This window comes from Pseudorca crassidens, chromosome 12 (assembly GCF_039906515.1).
Source record: "Pseudorca crassidens isolate mPseCra1 chromosome 12, mPseCra1.hap1, whole genome shotgun sequence".
NCBI classification, from domain to species: Eukaryota; Metazoa; Chordata; class Mammalia; order Artiodactyla; family Delphinidae; genus Pseudorca; species Pseudorca crassidens.
Genome location: NC_090307.1, coordinates 10625469 through 10644268, shown reverse-complemented (window position 1 = coordinate 10644268; position 18800 = coordinate 10625469). Strand labels below are relative to the sequence as shown.

The 18800-nt window shown below is 32.3% G+C and overlaps 2 protein-coding genes across 5 annotated transcripts in view; both read right to left on the bottom strand.

The window, feature by feature from the left end:
• Nucleotides 1–18800, bottom strand: part of CDH19 (cadherin 19) — an 86757-nt gene that overhangs the window by 52561 nt on the left and 15396 nt on the right. For all 4 annotated transcript variants that reach the window (XM_067698875.1, XM_067698876.1, XM_067698877.1 and 1 more), the window contains exons 3-4: nucleotides 3753–4052; nucleotides 217–511 (exon numbers count right to left, since the gene is read on the bottom strand). In XM_067698875.1, coding sequence (XP_067554976.1) covers nucleotides 217–511; nucleotides 3753–3947 — 490 coding nt within the window. In that variant the 5' untranslated portion in view covers nucleotides 3948–4052. The remainder of the gene's footprint in view (nucleotides 1–216; nucleotides 512–3752; nucleotides 4053–18800) is intronic.
• On the bottom strand, nucleotides 15316–15866 carry LOC137204088 (cytochrome b-c1 complex subunit 7). Its single transcript, XM_067701402.1, has one exon. The coding sequence runs from the start codon at nucleotides 15796–15798 to the stop codon at nucleotides 15406–15408; it is 393 nt and encodes a 130-aa protein (XP_067557503.1). The 5' UTR covers nucleotides 15799–15866; the 3' UTR covers nucleotides 15316–15405.

The following is an 18800-nucleotide window of genomic DNA, read 5'->3' as shown; positions in this document are numbered from 1 at the left end:
ATTTTAACAAGACAAATTACTTATTAATATATAGTATGATTATTTACAAGATTTTAATCATTAGTCTAATTTTTCAAATATTTTACTTAACACATTTGCAGAAGGAAGTACCCGTGTAGAACGGTAAATAATTCACTTCCAAAACATATGTTCGAAATTTTAAATCTGCTTTCATTGTTAATAGGTACATCTTTGACGTAAATTAATATGCAATACCTTCTGGAGACATCTCTGGTACAATGGCCTCATAAGGTTCATCTAGGAATTTTGGTTCATTGTCATTGATATCCGACACTCTGATGACAAACTCAGACTCAGGTTCCATAGCCCTTCCAGTAGTGGTGTCTATTACCTGGGCTCTTAGAGTGTAGAGGGACCGTTCCTCTCTATCAAGCTTCTGTACAGCATATATGTCACCTGTTCTTTCATCAATGACAAAAATACTTCCAGCTCCAGCTCCCAAAAGCTTGTACTGGAAAGAGTTGTTTCCATTGTCTAAATCAGATCTTAGCTGCAAGTGCAAAGAGAGATAATTTACTTTCCAAACATGTTAAGACAAATTTTAATCATTGCATCTTCATGTCTGTTAATTATTCCTAAGTTAAAAATTCCATATAATTCCCATATTATATTAAGTGAGGTAAAATGTTAAGTTTAAGATTAAAATCTATCACCAGGCAGAGAAGTCTTTGAATTTTCAACGTAAAGCGCTATACAAATTTCATTACTCTAAACAGATGATTCTAATTAGAAACTATAATGATTGAAAAACAAAGCCCCTTTTATACATTATGCACAAAAAAGTTGGTTTGTGTTTACTCTATATGATTACATTTTTAGTCACTAAAACCATACTTTCAAATATTTATATTAGATGGGGGCCTAGAGACCGAGAGATAATGATCTAAAATAAATTTAAACAGTGATGTTCTATCTCTAGGCTAAAAACACATAGAAAACATGGAAATATTAGTGAGAAAATTAGGGAGCATGTTGAGAAGATGATAATAATCTCAATCATCCATAAAATCTACAAATTGCTTTATATTAGTTTTCTCAATTAATCCTCATGCATTCATTGTAAAATGCACATAATTGATATAATAAATTCTTTCAATAGAGAAGGAAAATGAGACTGAAAATTTTAAAAACTTTCACAGCGTCACATGGTTTTGGGGTAGAATTATGATTTACACCAAAAGGCCTGTTTGATCTCAGATCCTCCCCTGCAAACCAGTACCTAACATGGTCTTTTAGTCCTTGAGTTTTAGCCAAATTAACCCTAACTCTTCCTTTCCAACATAGGTCACTCAGTTATCAAATGTACTTCTTTTGTCCTCACTATTTTATTTATTTAAGAGTAAAGTAAATTTGTTCATTATTCATAGTGTGAATGGAATTTTGAATTTTATATATAAAAAAGATGTCATGATATAGGTAACATTGTATGATTTTTCATATCCAACTTATTTTTACATAAAGAAAGGAAGCATTAGAGAATAATCTCTTAATTATTGTGAATCCATGGTTTTCTTGATTCACCATTTATGAATATACCCTTCTGCAAAGTAAGAGCTTCTCTGAAAATTTACAAAGTTAGCCAAAAAATACAACCTTAATTTCATAATTTTTCTGATAGCTTGAAGTACAATATATTATTCTGGACTAATTAATAATTTTTTCTATGTGATTGTGGAGAATATCTAAAGATATCTAAAACAATTAATTTTAATAATGTGTTGAACATCACTGCTCTACAATGAAAGAACCAAATTGGAGATAATAAAAAGATAATAAAAAAGAGTTACAGCTTTTAAAATTTGAAAGTCCTTCATTACTCATAAAAGTGAAATCCCCATGCCCCAGTGATAAGAAATTGTGGAAAACAAATGTATTTTCCAATAAGTATACCAAATGAAAGCAATGCATAGCCCCTGGTTTCCAAATATTATTTCAATGTAGTTTGAAAATTTGAATGTTAGAATGAAGACAAGTCAAATTCAGTCATGAATAAATGTATTTCAAGTACATTCATGTTAATTTTCATAGATCAGTGACCTTGATCTTTTTAAGGACCCATATTTAATTAAAAAAAAATTGAACATCTTCCTCTTGTCACAAAATGCGTTAAGTTAAACACATTTCAATTTTGTGGATTCTAGTGTTATAAAATTTTCTGTATTTCCATTCAAAAATATTTTTTCAATTACATAGTTACTATCAATTTGGCAAATCAATATGACTAAATTCTTACCTAATTGTGCTTTCCAAATTTAATCTCTTTTAACAAACAGATCAAAAAGAAAGTTATTTTGGACACATCAACTACATTTTATTTTTACCAGCTCTATTATTATAAGCATGTACGTATTCATTATTACTCTATTTTAAACCAGTTACCTGCATGTGGTTTAAGCTTAATGAGGCTGTTTAGAGGAAACGAATCTGTTAGAATATTTTCATAAATATTTTTACAGAATGAAAAAGAAGCAAAATAAACCGCTATATGAAAGGAGGTAATGGGAGATATGTGTAGGGAGCAGAAAAACAAAACCCAGAAAATGTGAGTTATTCAGTGACTAGTCCCTGTTCTGACTGCATTGATGCACTTCCCTGTAGAGCCTTACCACTAACATTCGCCTGCCAATAGTAGCATGTCTCCTTATTCAGTGGTGGGAGAGCCTATGGGGGTCTGTGGAGTCCACTGTAAATATGGCTAGAGACTCAGGTAACTAGCAGACACTTAACAACGGACCTCACACTGTTCTGCCTGTGCTTTACCTGGAGTTATCTTAGAAAATAAAAAGGGATGAGAAATATTACTTAGAGCAGGCAGGCACACGCGCGTGCGGGTGCATACGCGCGTGCGGGTGCATACGCGCGCGCGCAATTGAAATCTGTTTGCCTAAAACCCTAATCTAGGCCTTTGGATGAATGTACTCATATATTTGGTTGATGGGACAGATGAACCCATATGGAATCCAGACAACACACTAACACTGCAGCTCTCCTAAAAGGGCTAGAAAAAGAGAGTTAATACATTTTGAGTGTTTCACACTTTGGGCCCAATTAAATTTTAGTGTCAGTTAATTAGTGGTTAAACTTATTTCAGTACATTCATCCAGAGAAAGAGCCTTACAGAGAAGGACATGATATTATAACTACCTCTGTTTGAAGAAAATCAAATAATAGCAAAACCCAAAAACATAAATAGGAAATGTTTTGTCTCATTAAGGAAATTTTCTTAAAATGTATTCTTATAAGAAAATGAAATAATTATTTGTTTTACGTCAACTTCACTAATCAAATGAAGTGTGTAGGCTCTTGAAGCTACATAACTGTAAAAGGACTTGGTATTAATCTGCTTCATTAAAAATTAATGAGGGGTAAATCAACACCTACTTAGCATAATGGAAAATCAAGCTAAATACCGTTGGTAAACATTACTGTTCTCCGTGTGGTGGCTTTGATCCATTACCAAAAATAACATCATCACATTTCCAGATGTTGATAAATGCTGCAATTTTGTATGAGGTTAAAGTGAAATTTAAAAACCAGAGCTTTCTCTCTTCTTCAAGTTTTTGCGACTATTTTAGGTGCTTGCAAATATAACAATCAATTATGCTGGTGTTTGAAGCTTTCTAATGGTTCCACTAAGAAAAACGGAGAATTCATCAAATACCAAAGCCTCCTCCACTCTTTCGATCAGATTTACAAGGTTATTTCCTGTAGCACTTTCAGAAAATCAGTACCTGGCCAATGTGATGTCTAGTCTTATTCATTTCTTCTGGTACAAAAAACTGGTTCCACATCCAGCCCCGCCTCACTCTCAAATGAGATCCCGCTGGGTGCTTAACTTCCTCTGTTTTAGAGTTTTCTGTTGCTATAAGGCAAGGCAATAGGAGAGGAATTCCCAACATAAAAGGCAGCAATAAGCAGCAATTCATTCTGATCTTGATTCCAACTGGTACTCTTCAGAGAAACAGTATGTTGCAAACAAAAATCTTATGTTCCCTTGTAAGATTTTTAACTCTTAGGTATCTTTCATATTCCTAGAGAACAAAAAACAAAACAAAATTCTCGACATTTAAAAAATAACATTTTCTCGCATAATTGTTAAAGACATGATACAACTTTTGCATCTGTAAAAATGGAACAGAAATACACACTCATCTTCCAGTTAAGCTACTTAATTATGTTTTGTAACTCAGCAATAATTTGAATGGCACAGTTACAAATTTCTGCTCATTGTAGTCATATATTTGCCTGACGGTTGAAAAGTTGCTCTAGCAATCTCCTTGATTGATAACTGACACTGAGATATTTTTAAAAATTTAACCTGCTTACTTCTTCCTTTCTATCTCAGTAAAATTCAAACTATCCAATTAAATCAACCATCAAGCCAGGGAAAAATGTGACATTTTTCCTCTTTTTCAATAGATACACTTTGGCATCCAGTTTCCCATGTTATGGTATTTTACATAGCTAATTAAATAGACAAAATGGCAATTCAACTTAAAACCTGGGGGATTTAAACATTTACACCGATTTATACTGATGTTATAAAACATCATGTGAATAGAAATCCTGTTAAGATATTTTTATATTGCAAAAGATATGAAAGAAATGTTTTTCATCTTAACAAAGAAATAAAGCGATTTTAAAAAAAATAAATGAAAAATTACAGTGCTTGGGTAAAATGGCTGAATGTTTATAATACGTAAAATGGAGATGAAAGGTATCTTTTAGTATGTAAATATTAAGACAAAAAACTCAAGCTACTGACTTTTCCATTTAAAATTTTCCATTAACCTGATACTGATCATACCAGCTCTCCATGATATGATTGGTAATTCTCACTCTTATATGAAACTGAATAACTTTGCAATTTCCACATCTATATAGAGCCTCCTTATAACCAAATTGGATTTGTTTGTTTGGGATTAATAAAGAAAAATAATTTTGTCCAATCTACAATGCCATAATCAGCAGAAAAGTCATAGAATCTCTTTCTGCTAGGAGTTTTTCATATGACCTTGTTTTGAATTTTCTCCACATATTTTTGATTGTCCCTGACAGGTTTTTTAGGTCTTTGGCTCGTTAGGAAGAATTGTTAAAAACACCTAATTAAGAAGAACACATTGTCATAAACGGGGATCCTGTGGTCCCGCTGTAATTCTTTCAAGCAGATGTATTCTTTGTTATAAGTTTACTTAATGAAAGTCATGAAGAAATTCAGCTGAGGTGAAAATTAAAGATGAATTTCACCCTATGTTAAATATTTGAAATTCTTATGTCTGTTGCTTAGAAATAGCTAAAATATATATTTTGATAGCTAGTGAATAATGAAGACATTTGGAACAAGTACAGTTTTCTTTATGAGAAGATATTTTATATACATTTGTAAAACTATCACTAACAGTGATATGAATTATGCTTAAAATGTTGGGTAAATAACATCTATGTTAACTTTATATTATGGTATCTTCATACATCTAAACAGAGTATAATGAACACCTATATACCATTACTTAGGTTCAAAATTATCAAAACACGGTCAGTCTTGTTTAATCTGTATACATATCCACTTCCTGATATTAAAACAAATTTTAAATGTCATTATCATTTTAACCATTCATTACACACACACACACACACAAACACACTTGGGCACAAATGCTATATGACCTTTTTAAAGATCAAAATTGAATACTAAAAATTAAGAGTAAGTCTTCAATATAATCAAATATCCAACCAATACTCAAATTAAAATTCTTTAGACATCTTTGAGTCAGGATTCAGCTATGTCCACACAATGCAGTTTGTTGAGACATTCGTTAAGTCTCAGTTAATCCACAAGATTCATGACTCTAAATTTAATTTTTCTTTCCATTTATGTCTTGAACAAACAAGGTCATTGATCCTATAGAGTTTCCCACATTATGGACTTTTCTGACTGCATGCCCATAGTGTGGTTTAATATAGTTCTTTATTCCCTTTAAATTAGTAGAGTCTTGATTAGATGCAATTTTAAATATTTGTCAACAATACTCATAGCTGATGCTGTATATTTCATATTCCATGATATCTGGAGGCACAAAATACTTAGTTTTGTCACATTTTGTTTCCTGTCCTGAAGTTGTTGTTCTTGTTCCTAAGATTCATTAAGAATTCATTCATTCATCACTGTCATTTGAATCATTTATTATGAATTTCCTAGTCACTCTTTCTTTTAAAGTTTTACCAGTTATTGATGACAATTGTCTAAATCAAATATTTCAGTGACCATGTGATGAAACACAGCAAAAAAAGAAAAACTCAAAAAATGAAACTCCTAGAACTGAATGATATAATATCTGAAATCCAAAATTGTTTTATCAAAAGATTGAACATTACAGAAGAAAATGTCATTGGCTTAAAGATTGCTTTATGGAAATGATTCAAATTAAAGTAGAAAGATAACATTGACAGTAGAAAAAATAATTTTTTAAAATAGAGAGAATTTCAATAATTATGGGACAATCTCAAATAGTATAACATATATATATAACTGGAACCCCAAAAAGAAAGAAGAGAAAATAATAGTGGCCAATGGTTTTTCAAACATGCAGAACAATATCCCACCCAAAAAGACACTCAACAAACACTAAGCAAGAATAAAACAAAACAAACAAAAATCATGTTATTGTAAAATTACTAAAAATAAAATATAAAGAGAAAATATTAAACACTAACCAGAGGAAAAAGGGAAATAATAAGAATATCCATTAAATGTTCATCAGAAATAATGTAAGACTGATGGCAATAGAATGACATGCATAAAGTTCTGAGACAAAAACTTTTAACATGTAATTACATATCCTTCAAAACAAGAGTAATATAAAGCAAATTAGCAGAATTAATCAATAGCACAATTGCACTATAAAAATATTAAGTAGAAACTCTTCAGAATGAAGGACATATGAACCAACATAAAGTAATGAAATTAGAAGGCAATATTAAATATATAGATAAATATAAAAGGCTTTTTTATTAATATTTTTAAAAAACTTTACTATTTATAAATTAATAACAATATTATGGGATATATAACATGCAGAATATAATGGCACAAATAATGGGATGTGGGAAATTAAACTATCTGGTGGTCAGCTTCTTACATTATAGATAAAGTGATATAGCAATTATTCAAGTAGACTGCTGTGAGAAGTGAAGGATGCACATCGAAATCACTAGAGCACTCACTGAAAACAAACAAAAGGCCATATTAAGTGACTAAGAAAGGGAAAAAAGATTCCAAAAATTACCTTCTATTAGTACAATAATAAACAGGAGAATAAGGGGAAAGAAGTAAACTCAAGAGTGTATAGCAAATTTAACCAAATGAATCACTGCATTAAAAAGAGACTAATAAAACACAACAACTAATATGCACTGTTTGTCAGTTTTGGATTTAAAAACTTAACCCAACTATGTACTAAAGAAATCATTTAATTATAAATACACAGATAGGTTGTAAGGACAAGGATGAGAAAAGATATACCATAAAATAATAATCATAAGTTAGCTGAAATGCTGTATTAATATCTCAGAAACAAGACCTCAAGACAAGAAGTATTACCTGCCATAATAAGTACATTTATAAAGATAAAAAAGTAAATTGATCAAAAAGGCCTAACAGTCCTATGTGACTGAAGTTAATATCAGAGCTTTAGAATACATGAAATAAATATCAACAGCGCTAAGGAGAAGTAGACAGTTATAATCGTGGAGTAGGTAACACTGGTCTCCTCTATTGAAATGCCAATAGGACAAAAAAAATCACTGACGTATAAAAAATGTTAAAAGTACCATCAATCAACATAAAATAATTAAGACTATAGATTGCTGCACCAAATGGAATATAGTTTCTTTTCATGCACTGCTGGTGGGAATGGAACCCGGCACAACCATTGTAGAAAACAGATGCGGAGTTTGTTAAAAACTTAAACATAGGCTGACCGTATGATCCAGCCATTCTGTTATCAGATATTTGCCCCAGAGAAATAAAATTATTTGCCCATACAAAGACGTTTACAAGAATGTTTAAAGCAACTTTATTTATAATAGCCCAAACTGGATACAAATCAAATACCCACCAACAAGTTAATGTATTAACAAAGTGTGGTATGTCCATGTGGTGTAATAATGCTCAGTAATAAAAAGAAATGAACTATTGATGCACAAAGTGACATCTCCAATAGTTATGCTGAGTGAAAGAAGCTTGACAAAAAGTAGTTCAGATTGCATGTTTCCATTTATATGTAATTCTAGAAAATTCAAAGCTATTACAGTGACAGAAAACAGATAAGTTCTTGAGAGAGAATAGAGATGGAGAGGAGTAGGAAGAAGGTATTACCAAGGGTCACAAGAGAAAATTTGGGGGTGATGGCTATGTTCATTATCTTGATTGTGATGATGGTCTTACAGAAGTATAAGTATGTCCAAAAAATGAAACCAAAATAACCAAAGAAGTCCAAATTGTTAATCTTTCTATGGATTTTCTACCCACCTTGTGATCTGTGGAACAGCAGCATCTTATTAAAAATGCTGAATCTTGAGCTACTCCAGATATACTGACACTGAATTTGCATTTATCACACTATGTGTGAGATCGTATACACAATGAATTTTAAATAGCATTTGTCTATCAAAAAACTGATATAGTTTCTTCATGTCAGTAGTTTGAGAAAAAAAGTGAGGGGTTTTAAAGAAGATAATATACTAGATTAAAAGATGTTTAAGACACAAAACAAGTGTAAAATGGAGATATTATCTAGATCTTGATATGTATAAGCCTATTTTTATCTTTACATTTTTATGAATCTGTAATATTTAATATAAGTTGGTTATTAGATGATAAAGAGAAAATATTGTTAATTTTGTTAGTTATAAAAGTTTCTTTGTGGTCATACTGGTAATTAATATCCTTGAAATTGGTTAATAAGTATTTGCACAGCTATTTTTTTATTCTTCACTTGTGTTTAAAACATATATATTCAACAACAACAAAAATAAAAATGATTTATTTTTCATTTTTAAAATCACTATGATGGACCGAAATTATTAAATATTTTAGTACCAGCCATTGATGAAAATATACAGAAAATAGAACTCCTATACAATGTTAATGAAGCTGAAAATCTGGACAATCATTGTGGAGATAATTTGTCCAAATTTAGTATATTTAAAAGTGAGCTTAATCTATAAACTAAGAGCTTCTTTTTTACTGCTTTACACCTAGAAAAATTTATCCACTTAGAGGCAAATGTCAATTGGATTAACTAGAAAAAATGTATATAAAAAAAGTTCAAATTAGGGCACCACGTGATACCAGATAAAAATGTTTCAGAGTTGTAAGATGATGCCATATGAGACTATTCTCATAAGTTGATTTTGTAAAATAAGCTTAGGAAAAGAAAAACAACACACAAAATTTATTATGGTAATTAACATGATAGGAGAAAGAGAAACTGGTTTGAAGTTTAGAAGTATCTGTCACATTTTCCTCCCTCTAAAATAATCTAAAGGTGTCAAATCATAATATTCATTAAACCTGGGTAATTTTTCTACCATATGTTATTTTTTTTCAGTTTAAGTGTATGATTGAAATATTTAAAAATTAAACTATCACTATTTCATATTCCTATATCATAACAAAACAGATATGAATACCCTTTCATTTGAACCTCAATATAAAAATAGAGGAATGAAACGGTGGCAGTAAGCATGCCCAAATGATGATCTATTGTGACTTCGTTTACACTCTTGCATATTCCAAATATTCTATAATGGTCATACATTTCAGGGGAAGGGAAAAACGTTTCAAATAATAGTGCACTTCTGATTGAAGAGTGTTGACAGCTGTCAGCAGTGCCAGACTGAGAAATATTCAGGGCTGAGTTCAGGCTAATAAGGAAAACTGTTATCAGTTAGTATGTCTGAAATGGGCCCTAGAGAATCTATTCAGAAATTTTAAGTGACCTGCATAGTACCAAATAGAGGTAGGACTGGAAATCTAATTTTAAGGGCATGGAGTGTACAATATATATTGTGCTTTACTGAATGGAAGAAAGAAAATGCATATATATCTAACACTGTGTATGACATCTTTTGCTGATAGTTCATGTTATTGAAGTTGAATAAAGATCTATAAATTGCATTTTAACATTTGGACCAGTCTTGAACTAGATATAATAAAATGTTTTCTATTATCTCCTTTTGGACCGTCATTTTCTCTCTTACTCTAAAGATTCTTGGGGTCACAAAAAAAAACAAAGGGAAAGAATAAGAATGATGGATTTGGTGGCTGTGTGTGGGGAGATAAAAGTTGGAGCTGGGGAAATGTGGATGGGATAAATATAGAAACTTAATCCTATTTGTGATCTCAAAAATCAAGGGAAACTTGGCAGTCTCTTAGAGTGACATTATAAATAAAGGCTTTTACATGGCTTTCTTAGAACTGCTAATAAGAATACAACAAGAAATGAGTGGATATAGCTTGCAGATATAAGTGAGAAGGAAGAAAGACAATTTTTGAACCAAAAATTATAATTAACCATGTGCTAGTTCTTTATTAATAAATCTAGAATGTTAAAGACCTTTTCTTTGTCCCATTTATAAACTCTCGTTAGACTTACATTTTGAGTATTTACTGTGGAATTAAAAGAGTATGCCACACATGAAGCAATATAGTGTCAGAACACCTGTATGAGAATCTCCTAAGCCCTCTTTGAACTTACAGCCTTCCCCATTCACTATGTGTGTAGTGTCCTAAAATATGGAGTCATTCCATTCCTGGTCTGGCTGTTGTGAACTCTGTTCTGGAGTAGTGGGGAGGGCTGTGGATTAATGAGCCCCATATTTGGAGTGCTATGTGTTGACAAGATTGAACCTGACCATGCAAAATATTCTAGAATGAGAAGAGACAGATTCCAGTTGATGAAATACACATTGGCAAAATCTCATTTTTAAAAGTCTCATATTCTACCTTTTATTCCCCTTCCACAAGCTACCAAAATATGATTTATTCTTATATTTTCAAGGCTAAATCTTGGTATGCTTCTGAGCTGAAGATTGGCCTAAACTACTTTTGGACTATATTCCTCACTACATGTTGCCAATGCAATTAATATGTAAAGAACTTAATTATGTCTTTATTATTTTTGTAATCTAATTTTAATTTAGCCATTGCATGTCCATAGGCTATTTCTCACACTTATTTTCTTGTGTGACTGCTGTGAAAATACTTTCTTTTTTTGAAATCTTTTAATGTTCTTGTGAAAGTATATAACATGGACAAATAAAACAGTGCTTTATTTCTAACACCTAAAAAGGTATTCTAATATATTATTTCTGGAGGTAAAACCCATATGTATTTGTCTATATTTTTCTATCATTGTATAATTTTAAAACACTGGAAAATCACTGAATACCCTATATATCATTTGGAGAAGATATACAAAATTGCTCTCAGAGTTGACAAAGAAACAACTGAATAAAAACAAATTTCAAAATTCATGTTAACATAATGTTATTCAGTTATTATGTTGCTGTAAATGTTGTGCTGTAAAGTCATTTAATGAAACAAATATGCTGCTACACTTTTTTAGGTGAAAGAAATAAATTAAATACACAGAAAATGATTCCATTAATTTGAAAATAAATGTAGACAAATTCAGAGAAGAAAGCCTGGAAGACTATACCCTCAAATGCAGATAGAAATTATCTGTGAATTGAGGAATTATAAATGGAGTAAAATTAATATGTATTTCTATTTTTTAGTTTTAATATTTATTTCATTAATACATATATACACAGAGCTTTATAATGAATTATATAACTATTTTACATAGATTAAGGTTATGTAGCACCATAATGAAGATCAAGAGTTTACTATTTACTGACTGAAGTTATTCTGTTCTAAAGGCTGCTTGATGGAGTGAAGAGCGCCACCTGTGGGGCCCTACCAACCAATAGCTGTGTGACTTTGGGCAACTGGCTTAACCTCTGGGTGCCTCAGTTTTGTCACATGAAAAATGAGGATGATAATAGGGCCTATCCCTTTAGGTTGTTATCTTGATTATATGAGTTGATGTACCCAGAATATTATCTGACACATTGTATGTGCTATGTATTTTATTTATTTTAAAAAAATTTTTCCATGACATTAAAATTTTATTTTTTTAACTTTTTATTTTATATTGGAGTATAGTTGATTAACAATGTTGTGATAATTTCAGGTGTACAGCAAAGTGATTCAGTTATACATATATATATATATATTTCAAATTATTTTCCCATGTAGGTTGTTACATAATATTGAGCAGAGTTTCCTGTGCTATATGTGTTATGTAAGTATTTTAAACTAGCTCTATAAGAATAGCTACCTATACATGGGTAATAAAGATCTAATGATTTCTTTATTTCTAAACTTTGAAGTAGTCAGCTATTGTGATTTCTGCAAACTTCATGCACATATAAAAATTTTATATATGACTATTGCAAACATAGTGTAGGATACATTGTCCCTAATGTATATGTTCTGCATGTATTTTCAAAGGATTTGAATGTCATTATATTTTTTCCAAGCATGCTAAGTGACTATGACAAATAAACATTGTCATGCTTGAAGAAATATGTGATATAGCATGGACATATATAGGCTGAAAATGATCCCAGTGTGACTCAAAACAATTATGTTTTCAAAGAAGACTAATTATGACTTAAGGGATGAAAAATATTATAATCTATGCACTTACACAGTTTGTAACTGAATCTAATTAGAAATTGTCTTTTCTATGACCTCTTCTTGGTTACATAAAGATAATTATTCCATCTGTGAAAACTTATAAAAATACAATGTATTCTGAAAGGCTTGTGGAAGGCTGAAACTAAGCTCAACTAAGCCAGCTTCTCATAGAGAAAAGCAGATGGCAATTAATGTAATGTCTCTGTCTTCAGAAAACCATTGAGTAGGCTTGGCAAAATAATATATCAAAAGACACATTTTGCAATGATCAGGAAGTTCCAAAGCTCAAAAAATTCTGAAAATCATGGTTTCTAAAATACTACTTCAAAAATAAGATAAAATGTTTCTCTTTATCAGTTTAAGGAAGCATGTCTAACTTCTTATACTGGGATCTAAATGTTTGAAGAAAGTAAATTTTATAAAACCTCAGTGTGAAACTAACAGTAAAATGAGGCTCTTGGGGCTGTGAGTGGTAATATTACCAGAGAAGAAGTAGAGATTATTTTCCTTTTTCTATTTTAATTTGACTGATTATTTGTGAAAGAAAAGAAAATGAATGCCTCTTAACAGTCCCCCTTATTCCATAAGCATCTTTATAATTCTTTATAGAGTAGTAACATAGGTGGTTGGGGGAAGGTTATGGACTGCACCTTGAAGTTTACTTTTTTTATGTTGTATACACTGCCTCAACATTCATTTCAAAAAAGATACTCTATATTTGTGTCAATCTATTTAAAACCTTATCTACTTACTTAAATGCAGAAGCAAGGATATTAATAATAGAAAAATGTTAAGTTCTTGAACAGTTCTAGCTGAAATATCTTGGGAACTTTGTATCGCTTACATTTCCCATCTCAATGTCTACCTTCATATTTCATTTATATTTATTTTTATTTTAAACATTAGTTAATATGATGTTAGTTTTCAATGAAATAATTTGAATTTTCTAATCAGTGCTAAAAAAGCATCTGCAATTCCAGGACTTTGAAATGGTTGTTCTGTTTCTCCCATCTATTGTAACAGTTTATTGCCCACTTGAAGGTTCCAGTGCATCCCAGCACTCAGATTAATCACGGTGCCCAGAAAGGGATAATATGAGTAACAGCAGCAATGTATAATATGAAAACAGAATTAACAAAACTTGATGGCTAATTGGATTTCAAGAGAGATTTCCTGTGTAGGGGATGTCAAAGGTAGGTTTGGAAATACTGAGGTTGAGATACCTGCAAAAATTACAGGCGAAGATTCCAAGTGGGCACTTGGTGATTCCAGACGCAGCAAAACCTGTAATTGTTATCATGGTATCTTCCCTTCCACCCAACTGCTCTAAGAAAAGCCCAGCTTTAATTCTGTAGGATTTCATTAACTATCTCTAACTTCTGGATAATTAGTAAGCTGAAATGACTGTGACTGGGATATGACATAAGAGAGTAAAAAAGGAACTAAAATCTTTTGACCACTGTGGTAGACATATCATGGTTTACCAATAACCCTACTACAACTGGGAAGGGTTATGAGATTAATTTTTTTTAATGAAATATAAGTAAAAGTTATATGCCTATTTTTTCAGACCAGAAGCAGTAAAAGACCTGTGAATAATTCTTTTATCTTTCTTTTTTTAGGCAACCAGATGCTGTAGTTATGAGATGGTGGAGTCTCAATCAAGCTTGAGTCACTGAGGGACTGCATCCCCACTGACTCTTAAGTATTTGTGGTATGAGATTGCTGAGAACTTGGTTCATAGATTAGCACCCTGATAAAATCACCAAATTTATTCTTGACACTATAGTAGGTCGTCCATGTATTTTCCTGTTAATCTTCCTTGTAATTCAAGGAGATACTAATTATTAACTTCCATTTAAAAAAAGAAGAAAGATCAAAGTGAGCTTATATAAACTAATGAGAGAAAGGGGATCACAAAGCCCAGCTATAGATAATAGCTGAAATAAAGACTTGTCAGAGTAATAGAAGAGATAAAAATGCCTAACCTGAAAGAATACAAGAAGTCGAATAGGGTCAGAGTTGGGGAGAAATATGATGTGCCCAAGGACAAGTACATTTGCATATTAATTTCAAAAACATTATTTCAAACAGCTGCCCAAGTTAAGTATTTTCAAGTTAAGATATGAAGCATGGTTTAATAGGCTACAAATCTCTGTAGCTTGTATAATTCAGTTAACTTTTTCTTGTGTATATGTCAAGTCTTGGTTTCTCTAGTTCAATTCAGTCCTGATTTTTCTGGGATATTTTCTCCACAATATTAGGTACTGAATTATTTCTTCTGCCATTTCTGCAGTATTTTTAAAGCAAATGGTTAAAATCTTTTATCTTGAGTTTTATTTTTCTTTGTGATTTCCCCATTTGTTGGGTACATTCAATTTTGGGTACATTTCTCAAGCATTTAATACCAGGATATTTTACATGCATGTCAACAATCTATGAAATACTAAAATCAGTTTTGGATACGACACTAAAAATAAAAACTTGAAAGAAATCTTCATTTCATCAGAGTTATAATGAACAACTTTTATTTATTTATTTTTAAAATTATAATAGAGATTTATTTAAAGTAATACATTTACAGCCCAGATAGTTCTACATTGTACATTTCAGGTTTAACCAACTTCATAAAAATACTTTACGATAGCTGCATCCAGATTTAGACTACATGATTTTTTTTTTGCCCATTCTTCTCTCTCTTTTCTTTCCCGAATAACCTCTTTCAGATGTGGTTCAAGGTAGAATTTATCCTCCTCATATTTTGTCCACTGCTCTTTGGGCAAGATCTGCTGCCTCACGGTCAGGTCCAGGGCTCTCTTAATGCGAAACACCCTGTCATTATAAAGGTTCTCAGGAAGCCTTCTTATGGCTTCTTTTACATCGTCATTCTCATATATTGTATCATCTCGCATTAAGCCCAGTTTATTGAACCCGGCAGCATTGTAATACCATTTTCGAATACCCTGCAGCCATTTGCTTGATGCTGCAACGGCAGGCCTACCCGCCATTTTAACCCGAGACAGAAGCGTTGCCTGCTGGGTAAGTCCTAGAGGTCACGCAAGGCACAATGCGCAGGCGTGTTAAGTCAACGTCGCGAGGAGGGGCGGGGGTTGGAAAGAGAGAGAGAGAGAGAGAGAGAACGAGAGAACGTGCAGGTGCAATTCTGGCGGCCGGCATGAACAACTTTTAAAATTAAGGTTAGCTGGGATAATGAATTTCCTGGAAAATAACCGATTTTAATCCTTCCCCCCCACCAAGGTGCATAACCTATTTCTTTTCTTTCTCAGGTAATTAGTTAAGGTATTAATTTTTTTGTTTGGAGTTATGCTTGAACATAGATACATAGACCTTCAATCTGGTAGCATTCCCATGACTTGAGGTGGCAAGCATAAAATATTTTTATGTTAGCTGTTTTTAGTCTGTGGTGTTATTTAAAATTTAAAACGATAGCACTTAATAGTTCGAAAAAAGAAAAGTAGATGTTAAATTTTTACTGTAAATAAAGAAATGCTTTACTATTTTTTTATCCAAATTATTTAATTTTTTTTTTAACATCTTTATTGGAGTATAATAGCTTTACAATGGTGTGTTGGTTTCTGCTTTATAACAAAGTGAATCAGTTATACATATGTTACCATATCTCTTCCCTCTTGCGTCTCCCTCCCTCCCACCCTCCCTATACCCCCCCTCTAGGTGGTCACAAACCACAGAGCTGATCTCTGTGTGCTATGCGGCTGCTTCCCACTAGCTACCTATTTTACGTTTGGTAGTGTATATATGTCCAAGCCACTCTCTCACTTTGTCACAGCTTACCCTTTCCCGTCCCCATATCCTCAAGTCCATTCTCTAGTAGGTCTGTGTCTTTATTCCCGTCTTACCCCTAGGTTATTCATTTTATTTTGCTTAGATTCCATATATATGTGTTAGCATACGGTATTTGTCTTTCTCATTCTGACTTACTTCACTCTGTATGACAGACTCCAGATCCATCCACCTCACTACAAATAACTCAATTTCGTTTCTTTATATGGCTGAGTAATATTCCATTGTATATATGTGCCACATCTTCTTTATCCATTCTTCCGATGATGGACACTTAGGTTGTTTCCATCTTCGGGCTATTATAAATAGAGCTGCAATGAACATTTTGGTACATGGCTCTTTTTGAATTATGGTTTTCTCAGGGTATATGCCCAGTAGTGGGATTGCTGGGTCATATGGTAGTTCTATTTGTAGTTTTTTAAGGAACCTCCATACTGTTCTCCACAGTGGCTGTATCAATTTACATTCCCACCAACAGTGCAAGAGGGTTCCCTTTTCTGCACACCCTCTCCAGCATTTATTATTTCTAGATTTTTTGATGATGGCAATTCTGACTGGTGTGAGATGATATCTCATTGTAGTTTTGATTTGCATTTCTCTAACGATTAATGATGTTGAGCATTCTTTCATGTGTTTGTTGGCAATCTGTATATCTTCTTTGGAGAAATGTCTATTTAGGTCTTCTGCCCATTTTTGGATTGGGTTGTTTGATTTTTTGTTATTGAGCTGCATGAGCAGCACGTAAATTTTGGAGATTAATCTTTGTCAGTTGCTTCATTTACAAATATTTTCTCCCATTCTGAGGGTTGTCTTTTGGTCTTGTTTATGGTTTCCTTTGCTGTGCAAAAGCTTTGAAGCTTCATTAAGTCCCATTTGTTTATTTTTGTTTTTATTTCCATTTCTCTAGGAGTAGGTCAAAAAGGATCTTGCTGTGATTTATGTCATAGTGTTCTGCCTATGTTTTCCTCTAAGAGTTTGATAGTTTCTGGCCTTACATTTAGGTTTTAATACATTTTGAGCTTATTTTTGTGTATGGTGTTAGGGAATGTTCTAATCTCATAATTTTACACGTACTTGTCCAGTTTCCCCAGTACCACTTATTGAAGAGGCTGTCTTTTCTCCACTGTACATTCCTGCCTCCTTTATCAAAGATAAGGTGACCATATGTGTGTGAGTTTACCTCTGGGTTTTCTATCCTGTTCCATTGATCTATATTTCTGTTTTTGTGCCAGTACCATACTGTCTTGATTACTGTAGCTTTGTAGTATAGTCTGAAGTCAGGGAGCCTGATTCCTCCAGCTCCGTTTTTCGTTCTCAAGATTGCTTTGGCTATTCGGGGTCTTTTGTGTTTCCATACAAATTGTGAAATTTTTTGTTCTAGTCCTGTGAAAAATGCCAGTGGTAGTTTGATAGGGATTGCATTGAATATGTAGATTGCTTTGGGTAGTAGAGTCATTTTCACAATGTTGATTCTTCCAATCCAAGAACATGGTATATCTCTCCATCTATTTGTATCATCTTGAATTTCTTTCATCAGTGTCTTATAATTTTCTGCATACAGGTCTTTTGTCTCCTTAGGAAGATTTATTCCTAGATATTTTATTCTTTTTGTTGCAATGGTAAATGGGAGTGTTTTCTTGATTTCACTTTCAGATTTTTTGTCATTAGTGTATAGGAATGCCAGAGATTTCTGTGCATTGATTTTGTATCCTGCTACTTTACCAACTTCATTGATTAGCTCTAGTAGTTTTCTGGTAGCATCCTTAGGATTCTCTATGTATAGTATCATGTCATCTGCAAACAGTGACAGCTTTACTTCTCCTTTTCTGATTTGGATTCCTTTTATTTCCTTTTCTTCTCTGATTGCTGTGGCTAAAATTTCCAAAACTATGTTGAATAAGAGTGGTGAGAGTGGGCAACCTTGTCTTGTTGCTATAAACTTCCCCCTTAGAACTGCTTTTGCTGCATCCCATAGGTTTTGGGTCATCGTGTCTCCATTGTCATTTGTTTCTAGGTATTTTTTGATTTCCTCTTTGATTTCTTCAGTGATCACTTCATTATTAAGTAGTGTATTGTTTAGCCTCCATGTGTTTGTATTTTTACAGATCTTTTCCTGTAATTGATATCTAGTCTCATGGCGTTGTGGTCAGAAAAGATACTTGATAAAATTTCAATTTTCTTAAATTTA